The following is a 12,985-nucleotide window of genomic DNA, read 5'->3' on the forward strand; positions in this document are numbered from 1 at the left end:
TGCGTATGAGTGCATTTTAAAGTAGACGTGTTGTGTCGGCGTTGCGACAAACTCTCTAAGAATAGTAATAGTACCATTATTGCGCGTAAAAAAAAATATTCATATTTATTCTGTTTGAAACTTAAGTACACTTTTCTGTTTTATATTTACGGTTCGAGTAACTTATTGTAGTATTATTTTCAAAAGATAAGTAACTGGTTTATTTAAGTAACACAATATCAAAATGACCTATATTATACTTAATTGCAACCACCGTAATAAATCAATAAGTCGCTGGTAAATATAATACATGGCTATATTACTTTATACAATTCAGTACATCAAAGAATTGCAGTGTTAATTTAATAAATAAAAGCAATTAATTATTTGTTTACAATTTGATCAAGTTCACTTTGTTTTTGTTTATTAAAGTTTTATAAGTATAAATTCGTTTTTCATATATTATGACGAGTTAAATACAAATTAAATTTCCAAGTCTCTGTGGCCTATGCTCACTAGCAATCGCTGTGCATAAATTATAAGTAATTATTGACCTACATTGGAATAATTAATAAAAGTGGTAAATAATTACTTATATTTTTAAAAAATTGTAGATATAAATAAAATTAACGTCCAATCAAAATAATTGACGTCCACGCTTTGATTTGTTCATTGATGGTATTAATAAGTAGTCCCAGCAACAGAAACACTCAACAATTGAGGTTGATCGTCAAGGAATTTTTATTGGACAGTTTGTTGACACTGATCTGACATCAATATTTTTGTCAGGCGATTGTTACACAATCTTTAAATGTCTTGCGTACTTATTGCTTATACGAAAATACATTGTTCATAGAATGACATACTGTTAAAATACACGTCATCATTCCATTCTTCAATTCTGAATTCTGGGCCCTTATTCTGTATGATAGTGTAAACGCGTAACGCGGCCGTGTCATGTTATTTTCGAGAAATGTGCATGTAATGGTATTCTGTAAGCCAAATTTCTATAGTCCTAAACATGATGCATTGTGTTACGTGCTTGTTACGCACTGTTAAAATAACGTGCGGGATAGAGAATAAGGGCCCTGAAGAATGGCATGATGAAATTCTCCAATTCTGAAGAACAATATCAAATCGCCCCATGATATTAACTCGTGACGAGATTCTGAATGTAGATGCGATCTGGTATACGATCAGATGTGGTACAAGACGTATCTATATAAACAAAAACGCATCACAACAAACTCACCCATCAATAGGATTGAGAGCTATAGCTCTTGGTTCTTCTAACTGGTCCCTGATCAGTATCTTCCTCATGTTCCCCTGCAAGTCTGACAGTTCGATGTGATTCTTCCCAGTGTCGGTCCAGTATAAGTGGTTGTAGATCCAGTCGACTGCAAGACCGTCTGATGTTATCAACTGTTCGCCGATGACAACAGTCCGTTGAGTGCCTTCGTCTATTGGAGCCCTGGTAATAGAAAAAGTTTAGTCAGACATATTTGCTAATTCTTGACTGATTTTGATATACAGGTAAATAGGATTGATTTGAATGAACTAGAAGAAGGGCTGTAGTAAGGAGCCTCTGTCGTTAAAGCAATGCCTCCAAAATGGCGCGCTATCCGTATTTTCAAAAGGTGTTGAATCGAAAATTATTATACACGTAGAAAAAAATTTTAATCATATTTCTACAATATGTTATCTTTGATTGTTTGAATTGTTCTATAGTGAGGATCTTGTTTGGCTAATTTCATTATGAAAATGCCACTAAAATTATTGATTTCTTGCATCTCCTTCTCCTGTACATATAATGTTATTTTGCATCCAACACTATTAGATAGACAATTTAATAAGAAAAATTTTGTTAGTTTACAATTTTCAAATACATCTATAATTGTTTTATTTCATTATTCCTAGATCTGCATATACCCTTTCAAGGCTCAGGGGAGGGCTTTAACAAAACAAATGTAAACGAAAGAAATTACAAATAGATTAATAATTAATTAAAGGGAACCCGACACGATATAAAACAGGTACTAATATATATATGGACTGTAAATCGTTCTAATGATTATTAGATTTTATATAAATTACGAGAGGGCAGCTGTGCAGCATTTGTGTTATTTGAACTCTTCGCCATTGCGAAAATGTATACAATTTATAGAGTCTGTAGTATATTTATTAATTAAATTATACTTCGCAATTAATTACACAGTTTAATATAAGACATTCTACTAATCCTTATTTCTTGAGAAATCTTCTGATGTTCGATATTGATAATATTATCTTTTTATAAAGTGATCTAATAATAGATCGTAGATTAATTTCTGATTCATAGTTTTTAACAAGAAACCGCGTCCAATAACATAATCACTACTTATATGGATTATGTGTGAAATCCCGAATCGTCTGATTTCTTTTGATTTCAAGATATTATTGATACTGGATTTTTGATTGACGATGACGAAAATAACTATATACGTCACTAATATGTAAAAATATTAGTCACCGTTAAATAAATATCTTCATATTTCAATTTCTACACCAAGAAATATGCCTTTTTCTTGTAAACGGCGTGGGTGGTACTCTTATACAAACCAATTGCAGAACAAGCACGTACATAGTCTAATGCCAAATGCTTTTTTACTCTCTAGTTAAAAGCAATAACGTTTGCCATAACTTTGAATTGCAAACCAATGCATTATGTTCATTATTAACGGTAATAACATTATGGTGAGTTTCAATGCCTTTCATAATTACTCTAGCTTCCTCATCCGTAACCCCAAAAGCTTGATTGTATTATACAGTTTCATTAAACAAATATAATGAACATATTATATGTAAATGTAAATAGATTTTCAATACTACAGCATCGGGGTAGGTATCCATTAAGTAGTACTGGTTGGAAATAAATAAATATCAACAAAGCTATGGAATGGATGTATAAAATCACTAATGCTATCAGTTTATGACAAGGATTTTGTAGAGTTTAGTTTTCTAAATAACACTCAACACAAAGGTGTATGTGTATAAACATGCAATATTTGAAATATTCACATTTTTACAAGTGAAGATGATTTGCGGAACGCGTTTTTAGAAAAACTTAACAATATCAAAAATACTTATAGATTATCCACATATCTACCTACCAGCGCAAAGGAGCATATGCATACAGGACATGTTGCCTTCCATTTTTTGCACCAAGAATAACCTGAAATCGTAACCTCAGAATAATGATAAGCAAAAAAATTTACTCACTTATAAATCTTTTCATCGGTCACATCACTCCAAAATATCATTCCGGTTCTGAACACGTAGTCTAACGCAGTAGCAGATTTGGTATCATTCACAATGGCGACCATTTCGTGGTGATCCAAGCTGATCTTGCGAATGTCGAACCGCCTAGCGAACAGGAGTGAGGGGTGACCTTCCGTCGCCTTGCACCTGGTTCTGTCTCGAGGGTCCCTGGCGTACCCCGTGTGGCATTCGCATTTGAACGTGCCTTTCTCATTGATGCACACTTGGGAACACGCGCCGGGATCAGCACATTCATCTATGTCTGAAAATGAGATGGTTTGTGTGAAATGTGCTGGTATGTTGTGGTTTGGTCTTTGGGGTAAACACTTTAAAAGGATGGAATAGACGCCTACATCATGAGAAATCTGAAGCACTATATTAGTTTGTCATTATGTCGAGGATAAAGATCCGACTAAAAGTATCAAACAATTTCTATAAAATGCTGATGTTAATGCCCTCAAACCAACAGCAGGTAATTTGAAGTTCTTGAGTAATTCAATAAAAGGAGCATTTTAAATCATAATTATGTTAACTCATTAAAAGCTGAGAAGTAACCTACACGACCTGGAATCTTTAAAGTCGACGCTAAAATCGGGTCGTGATATAAAACAACGAAAATCAAGTTCAAATGCCTTGAGAAATAACGACGTTCTTATAACTCGCGTATACGCAAGCGCACATAAAATAAAATAAAAACGTATTACTCTCAAATTATACGTCAATAAATAAATACAAATCGTATAGAATACAATGTAAATATTCTCTGAGGCGCGAATTTACTTTTGCTGAACCGTTTTTGTTGATAATTTGAATGGCAATAGACTCGACTGTATCAGGACATACATTATAAGGTTTAGATAGTTTATGCCCGATATTGTAATCTATATATATAAAAATCAATTGCTGTTCGTTAGTCTCGCTAAAACTCGAGAACGGCTGAACCGATTTGGCTAATTTTGGTTTTGAATTATTTGTGGAAGTCCAGGGATGGATTAAACGGTGACGAACATAAATAATAAATAACGGAAAATACTAAAAACGACAATATAAGTTTTCAATACAAAATGTTCCTACCTGTCAAACATTTCATGTCTTTTCTCTTTTAGAAATAAAGAACTGTAACATATATATAGATGTATTCAGAAATAAGTCTGTTTCATAGTTGTATTATGAGGTCCGATTTCTTTGGTTTATTTTGTTCAAATACAAAACATTTCAGAAATAAATAAAGTGTAAAAGTGTCAGTGGGTTCTTAAAATAGAAAATAAATAAATAAATTTCAAGACTATTATTAAAATCTATCATCAATTTGTCAGTGCGTGAGAACTTTATTTATCGTTATTGTCGCAAAATGCCACGGAGAAGATGACTTAGATAGTCGAAGTTAATCAAATGTACGACGAGCTACTTCACGTGCAAACCGTACTCTCGACTAGCGAGAGACAGATAATGATAACATACGTATAGTATGGCAAAATTGTGTTCCACAATAAATAACAATAATAAATGTATGTAGGTGATACGAAGTTCACCGGGTCATCTAGTAATATATAAAAGTATTATGAATATTATTACTACTGGCATAAAGAGTATTATAAATAAATTATGACTAATAAGGAATTTGCAATCTAGACAATATATCAAGACGAATGTGAAATTATTTTTATGATGGTTTAATCTTATCTAGAAATTAAGCCCTGTTGTCGGAAATCAAAATCAATCCTTAATCTGTTGTACGTGACAGTGACAAAGACAATGACTATTTCTGCACTATATTGATAATTCCTTGGAAATATGAAAACTACTCATAACAAATTGGCTCAAAAATTCATATAGTGTAAATGTGAAGTTGATGATGTTGCTATTATTTTAATGTCAGGCGTTCCTAGTCGCTTAGTCATTGGATGAAACTAAGTATTTTTTTGAAACAGGACCTCAAGGACAGCTGCCTAATCCACTTTAGGACATCACCAAATGAGTTTTTCAATAAGGATCAGGATTTTGATATGCTTTTATAGATTTTGCATAAAGTACCCCCCGTAAAATAGTCAATTTACACGAACCTACAAAGTGTTTATGTGACAATTAATCCTTTTTCATATAAGGATCATAAAAGTAGAAGACCAATTATGATTTAAATAATAGTAAGTAATTGTAGTAATTTCTAGAACTGTTTTATGTTGCCTAATGTCCAGTGAAATATCTTAAAACTAGAACACAATAGTGTTTGGTTTGGGCATAGCTGCTTCTATCAAGCTACAAACTATAGGTAGTATGTATAAATAGGCACGTCGTCTTACCTTCACAAGTTCTATTATCAACAAGTTTAAATCCTTTCTCGCAGTCACAGTAGTATCCGACAGGCGTGTCGACACAGCGTTGAGTACATCCTCCGTTATCCTTTTCGCATTCATTTTTGTCACATAGATCCCTAGGCTCATCCTCAAAGTTGGGACAGTCAGGTTTCTTGTCACAGACCTTGGATAGAGGGATGCACATGCCGGCACCGCAATCAAATTCCGTTTTCTTATCGCATACAGTCCTCGTGCGCGCTGAAAATGAAATGGAACGTGGGCCGTTAAAATGTTTGTAACTGATTTAGTGTTGCGTGCCCGGTCAATTGTTTCTTTAAAGATTTTACTTATAATTATTCTAGAAATTTCCTATAAAACAGTTTCAATTATTAAAAATTCATATCCCTCAGACTAACTTGTATTTGTTGAATTCATTAAAACAAATGTTTCCATTGTCAATAGTAAAAACGACTCCAAAGTTTTAAAAATACTTACTGCAATTAAACTCATCGCTGCCGTCAGGACAATCTCGAACTCCGTTGCAGTACAGCGCTCCGGGTATACAACTATGGTCTTTGCATTGGAACTGGTCGAGGCGGCAGGTGACATTGCCTCTGCAGAGCTCTGGAGCTTCGTCACCACCGTCGGGGCAGTCCCGATCGCCATCACACACCCAAGCTTTGTGCACGCACGTCATCCGGTCGTGGCATTCAAACTCCGTAGATATGCAAGGTGACCTGACCTTGGGCGTGGTTGCACAACCCTGGAATTTGTAAAGAACGTCTTTAGTATAAGTATAAATTGTAAAACATAAACGGATTGCACAACCCTGGAAATAGTAGAGAACTTTAGTATAGGTATAAATTGTAGAAAATGAACGGATGATCTATGTTTAAATAATTATTATTGTTGTGATGTGTATTTGCCGTAAAAGTTATTAACTAATGTTTCAATTAAACTGGCTATAATAAAGTATACAATAAGCTAAAACATGAACATCTAAATCATTTGTTTGATTAAAAATTTCCATCTTCCGACATAAAGAATACAAGTAATAAATAAGCTTAGCTTTAAAACAAATGATCAAATAGTATGTTATCGAGGTACAATAGGAATTATTTATTAACAGATTCCGGATGCCCGATCTCGGAACCACAAGAGTGAATGTAACGTAAGCATAGTGTCAATGAAATATGCCGAAGCCAAATTTACGTACTATAAATCCCCCGAATCATATTAATAATGGAAATGCAGTTCATATTAATGCTTCGTGTCACTTAACTGAACACACGTAATACATAATTAATGTTTTTAATGAATTTCAAATTCGTATCAACTCTTATTTTTATACGAAAATAAGTTGCCGAGTCAGGTACACAAGGGCTGGAATTCTTTCTAGAATAACACGCGCCAAATCGGTAAACGATGTAGAGAAATTTGTATTAAAACCTTTTCTTAACATTCGCTATATTGTAACTAGATAAGGACTACTTAATAATTACACCCATCAGTGGCCAAAGGTGTAATTTTCTGAAAGGTAACCCGACACAACACATAGGTACTTATATGCATAAAAGCGGTCTGCAATTCGTTCTGATGATAATTAGATTCTACATAAACGGAAGCCGGCGAGAATCAGGTAATATAGACCTTTCGCCACTGATACTTATATAAAACTACATTATAAACATTAACAACTCACCGTCTCATCACTTCCATCAGGACAGTCGATATCACCATCGCAATGCCACCAGGCGGATATGCAATGTCCATCGGCGCAAGAGAAATGTGACTGCGGTTGACAAGTGGGCGCCGGGCACTTCAGCTCGTCGCTGTCATCGCCACAGTCGTCGTCGCCGTCGCAAACCCATCGCATTTGAATACACTTGCCGTTGCCGCATGTGAACTCGTCGGACCGGCATGTCTCATCTACACATAATGCCGTTTTAGTATTTGTGTCAAGGATTTTGGAATAAGCGCGTTATGTATGTATTCACCAGCCTCGTACCAGAAATGTAAAGTATCTACTTCCTTGTCTGTGTCTATTGTTGGGTGAAATTTTGTAACTGTATAATGTATAGGTACTGTAATCTATACAATGTCTTGCTTAGGAAGATAGGATTACTTATTAAATTCTAATTAACAAAAATGGCGTATATGAAAGGTTCTACATTTCTAGTGTAAGGCTGATGTCAACACTTTAAAACTACAACATTAAAATAATCTTAATAATATGTCTATGAATTCAATAGTTTATGTAATAAATTGAACAAATTTTATTCCATAAAAACAAAATAACTTTTCTATTTTCGTTACTGAATACCAAATGAAAATAGCAATGAATGCAAAGAGCACTTATACTTAAATAAATTGAAACTTCATAGTACACATTCCCGTTTTATAAAATTGCATCCTGATTCATTTATTTTCAAGATATTTTTTCTTTGAAAAATTGTAGTAGCTCGTCGGACTGGACTCATTTAATTAAATTCTCTTGCAGACACTGTAACAGTCATCACTGAACTTAGATGTTTGTAATAAGCCCTGTAAAAGGAACATTCCGAAAGCAAAGGATACAGACAAGAAACGCAATAAAAAGGATTCAAGTTTTAGAAATGCTAAGCAGCATTGTGTGAGGGCAAGTAAAAGATGACGTAATCATGGCAAGGCTTTCAGAGCGCAAGAAAAGCTTACCGGTGTCGGAATACACACGCAACGTCATCGCTCACGCTTCAGGGCGGGTCCGGTGCGGGTAGATAAGAATTTATAGACGGATGAGTCGGCCGCTGATAGAATAGAGAGTGTTTGATCTGGGGGTCCGACCCCAATGATTGATTGATCCCGCCGACGCCGCAGAGGAATAGTTAAATGTCCCTGCCGCATCGCGAGAGGGTACCGACTCTGTTTTTATGACGGATATCATTGAATGTACAAGGACGCGAGATTAATATGGAACTAGAACAAATTAATTACGCATTTAAGAAACGAAACTAGTGTAACGATTTGCTCTTTGCACTACATAGAGATAATGTATCTAGGTCGGCATCATGCAATTTCTACAAATATCGCCGTTTAAGTAGCCAATTGCGCAGTTCGAGATAATGATCCAAATACAATTCAAGTTAATAATATGTTTCTGATGAGATAAAATTTCGTATTCCATGCTAAATGATCCTTGGTGAAATTTGTAATATATTTCAAAGATAATGTGAAAGTGCTCTTGTAAATTTACCACGAGACATTAGTCTGACGCAAGATATGCACGTACTGAAATATTTTGCATTACAGTGTCTGATAAAACCCTTCAAGTTTCTTTTTATTCACAGTTTATGCTTTTGTCAAAGTAGCGTCTAAGACGGAATATAAATGAGAGTCGGGCACTAACTTTTGAAATACCTTTCATGTAAGTTTTAATCCTTGAAGTATATAAATGTATAGCAAACCCTTACTGCATGCTTTCTCGTCTGATCCATCGGAGCAATCGGGATTGTCGTCGCACATCCATGTAAGTGGGACACATTCTCCGGCCTTCCCTCTGCACGTAAACTCCTCCGGTCCGCAAGCCTCCACTTCTGTCAACCCAATTCATGCACATGCTAAGAATGACGCAAGTTAAATGGAGAATACTTGTGTTATTTTCTTCTTCTACCTTATAACGATTTATTAGGCCCCTATTTTGTAAGACAACAATTTTACATTCCTATGATTTATAGTACATGCCACCTTTCATGCCTCGTATCACCTAGACTAAAATCTTTTCCGAATCTAAAGTCCAACATGCCGTCCGTTCGGGTCCCATGCGAGTCATCTCTGTGGTCGACTCATGCCCTTACCACATTGGTGTTCGTCAGAGCCATCTGGACAATCGGCTGTGTCGTCACAGCGCCAGGAGGCAGGTATGCACTGTCCACCAGTTAAGCACACAAATTTGTGCTCCGGGCACTGACGCTGAGTAGCTGTATATGTAAAATTGATATGGATATTGAAAAATATGGTTGGTATGTCGATGAACGCGTCTATGTGACGACTATCGAATAACGATTTTGTCGACATTTGAGGCCCTCAACTAATTTCTGAAATGTTCGATTCTTAATTGATCGTCTCAAATACATCATAGTATAGACCAGAGATTGATAGTTTTTGCTGTACCTTTTCGTTTGGTTTCCGCTTGAAAGAAGCTGCTTTTTTAATGTAGTTTTAATTATTTTTAAAAATAACATAATTATATAAATATCTGATATACCTTTAGGTATACACATTTATAAAGAACAGATGTAATGATGTAAATTAACATTTTTATGTGCTGTTAAATGTAAATAACCGACTAAAATTAAGCGGCTCCATTAACTTTGATAACCTTTTCGCCAGTACATTCGCGATTCGCCCTAACTCATTAACAAAATAAATGTGCTAATATTTTCATATCACTCATTATTTAATAAGCGTGACATACATAGTATAATATGTCGAAATATTTGCAAATTATTAACCTTCCAATGCGAATTGAAATGCTTGTTGGTAATCAAAACGATGGAAAATGAGAAATTCCAGTCACAAATGCGTAATTTCTACGTAGGAGTAACAGTTAATAGCAACATTTGAAATTATTTGAACTCGCCATTCACAGGATTGCCACTAGTGCTGTGGCATTATAGTTAATTAACAGTCATTATTAATATTTTCTTAAGACTTAGAATACCGCCGTCGGTAGGCAAGATCTCGCTACTTGACATGATTAGAATTCTGGACGAGTGTTTCAAGAAAATAATAAATGTTAATGCAAAGCCCGGGCTCGGTAAACATTAATTAATGATTCTAAACGGTCCTTTATTATATCACAATGTTTTGCCACGTAGATAACGTTTTATATTTCACGTACAGGGTTTTATAATTCATCGACTACTCTTTATTCTAATACATATTTATTGTAAATAATTTACTTAGAAATTACGTAATATTATGTATGTGAATAGTAATATTAATAAAGCTATTTGTATTACACGAACTGCTGAAGTTTATATTGAAAATTTCATTAATCTATAATCTATCTTTACGAATGTAATCGTGCCTAATTTTCCGTTTCCATTTTGCATATAAAACTAAAATGAGTGTGACATATACTCGTTAATATTCATGTATTGGATCGTCTCCAATCTTATTTTATATGCAAAGCTAACACGACATAATAATAACAATCAAAAGGTACGTTGTGTTCAATCGAACAGTATGTTTGCGCTGCATACCTTTTCACATTACATACACGAAACATAGGCGTGCGGTGTCAAATAAAAAGGATTTTCCATTATGCCAGACAACTTACAGGGGCACTAAACGTGTGAAGTTACGCCCGGCGATTTCCATAACCCTATCCCAACTAAAATAAGGCTTTGTAACTTTCACCACCATTTTATATACTGTTGCACTTACAAGAAATTATTAAAAAGTTTAATTCCCAAGTGAGTTTCACTGTTGCGATTTTTTTATTCTTCACCAAGTATTTTGTCGAGAAATATTTCAAATATATGTTAGTATTACTGTATGTATATAAGATAATAGAAGGCCCGTAGACTGATAATAATAATATAATAATATCAGCCCTGTATTATGTAAGTACTGTGCCACTGCTGGGCACGGGCCTCCTCTGCTACTGAGAGGGATTAGGCCTTAGTCCACCACGCTGGCCTAGTGCGGAGTGGTGGACTTCACGCACCTTCGAAATTCCTATAGAGAACTTCTCAGGTATGCAGGTTTCCTCACGATGTTTTCCATCACCGTTAAAGCAAGCGATAATTCACAAAGAGTACACACATATTTTTTTAGAAAAGTCAGACGTGTGTGCCCTTGTGTTTTGAATCTGCGGACATTCGTCTCGGCAGTTCGTTCCACAACAAACTAGGCTATCGTAGATAGATATTTCATGTAAAAATCGTAAAAAAGCAAGTTAATTTTACGGGTCACTTATATTGAAAAGTATCTGCGATAAAAATCAGAATTTACGTCGTGACCCTTTTATGATGCCACTAAACGGCAAAAATACTCATTTCCTAACACTATTACAAGCATAATATGACATGTAGTGTATATTTATCAGGCTTGTAGCAATATACCGCTTTATTGCAATAACAGTAGCGAATTTCCTCTGATAATCTTGACGTATTGGGTTCGTTTGCCAGGTCGGGCAATTTGCTTTAAACGAAAATATAAGTTCGCCCCTATCACTCTTATCAATTGGGACAGAAATGTACACAGGAGATCAATAGGTGGATTTGTGGTGTTTCTACCAGTGGCGAAGGGTCCGTATAGCCAGATTCCTGTCGGCTTCCCTTTATATATCTAATTATCATCAGAACAATTTGCAGACTGCATTTATGCATATTTGAACCAATATGTTGTGTCGGAAAATTACGCCTTTTGCCAAAGGTCTTTACTTTAATAACGATTTACTGATTTCCGTAGAAACGGTGGATATTTTTGTTTTATCAACATACGCCGTTGTGGGTAATTTATGGCTCTTTAAAAAGACAGCATAATATGAGTTTCCTTATTTCGCTCGAGATCGCATTTATGCATTACCTATATTTTCAACGGGTTCTCTTTCATTTTTACTATTCGCCACTGGTTTCTACTACCCATTCTGGGCGGGAATATGTAAGTATGAAAAGCTTTAAGATTACTGGTATGTTACCGCATGATCATAACACCTCTAAACCCTGTTGAATACGTTTACAAGAAAATATACTTGCAAACTGAACCGGAATATCTGTCGAACATTTCCAATGTTATTTGTCATTCAAGAGACCTACGTAATCTATTTTACCTGAACGTGACTAGATAAAAGTTGTGAAATATTGCAATACATTAGAATAATAGGATGTCACAGAGAAAATTATGATAGTATTTCTTTATGTATGTTGTATACGCATTTGTTAGAGTAAGTTGTAGGTTTTGATAATACTCATAATTATAGACATACAGTCTTATGAAAATTTCGCAAAGATATGCTTAGTTAAAACATAAATTTACTCGATCAGCTGTAAGTCAAAACCCGCAATCTTGCCTCTTAATAAGGTTTAAAGTAGGAAACCAGTGATGTTTTTGACAGCTATTTAAGCGATTCTTAACGCTAAAACAACTTTATAAATAAGACTGATAATTTTTTACTTTAATGTCAAATGTGTTATGCCAATTGCTCTTTGCCGATGGTGTCTTTTCGTTCGGTTAACTTCGGGTCGAAAGTTATTGAAACTCATATCATAATTTTAATCTTCTACCTACTCGACATTGGCAAAGTCACCGATAAAACGGTGGAGCCATTTTTTTTTAAAAAAAGATGATGAAGAAGACTGATTATTTGTACCTCTGCTTGAAATACCATGTATTTTCATACACTTAATTTCTCTCTTGGTCTTTATAGC

The 12,985-nt window shown here is 34.8% G+C and overlaps 1 protein-coding gene across 9 annotated transcripts in view; it reads right to left on the reverse strand.

Moving 5' to 3' along the window:
- The window catches only part of LOC115446789 (low-density lipoprotein receptor), a 220,601-nt gene that overhangs the window by 19,499 nt on the left and 188,117 nt on the right, over nt 1-12,985 (reverse strand). For 6 of the 9 annotated variants that reach the window (XR_003938949.2, XM_030173584.2, XM_030173581.2 and 3 more), the window contains 6 exons: nt 9,020-9,142; nt 7,273-7,499; nt 6,066-6,333; nt 5,577-5,828; nt 3,238-3,538; nt 1,232-1,450 (listed from right to left, as the gene is read on the reverse strand). Coding sequence is in view for 8 of the 9 variants with exons in the window: in XM_030173584.2 (XP_030029444.1) it covers nt 1,232-1,450; nt 3,238-3,538; nt 5,577-5,828; nt 6,066-6,333; nt 7,273-7,499; nt 9,020-9,142 (1,390 nt within the window). In the remaining variant the exon portion in view is untranslated. Of the gene's footprint in view, nt 1-1,231; nt 1,451-3,237; nt 3,539-5,576; nt 5,829-6,065; nt 6,334-7,272; nt 7,500-9,019; nt 9,143-9,403; nt 9,527-12,985 lie in introns of all 9 variants that reach the window. The other 3 variants (XM_030173585.2, XM_030173582.2, XM_030173587.2) reach the window with 1 other exon arrangement.

Source organism: Manduca sexta, chromosome 25 (assembly GCF_014839805.1).
Source record: "Manduca sexta isolate Smith_Timp_Sample1 chromosome 25, JHU_Msex_v1.0, whole genome shotgun sequence".
NCBI classification, from domain to species: domain Eukaryota; kingdom Metazoa; phylum Arthropoda; class Insecta; order Lepidoptera; family Sphingidae; genus Manduca; species Manduca sexta.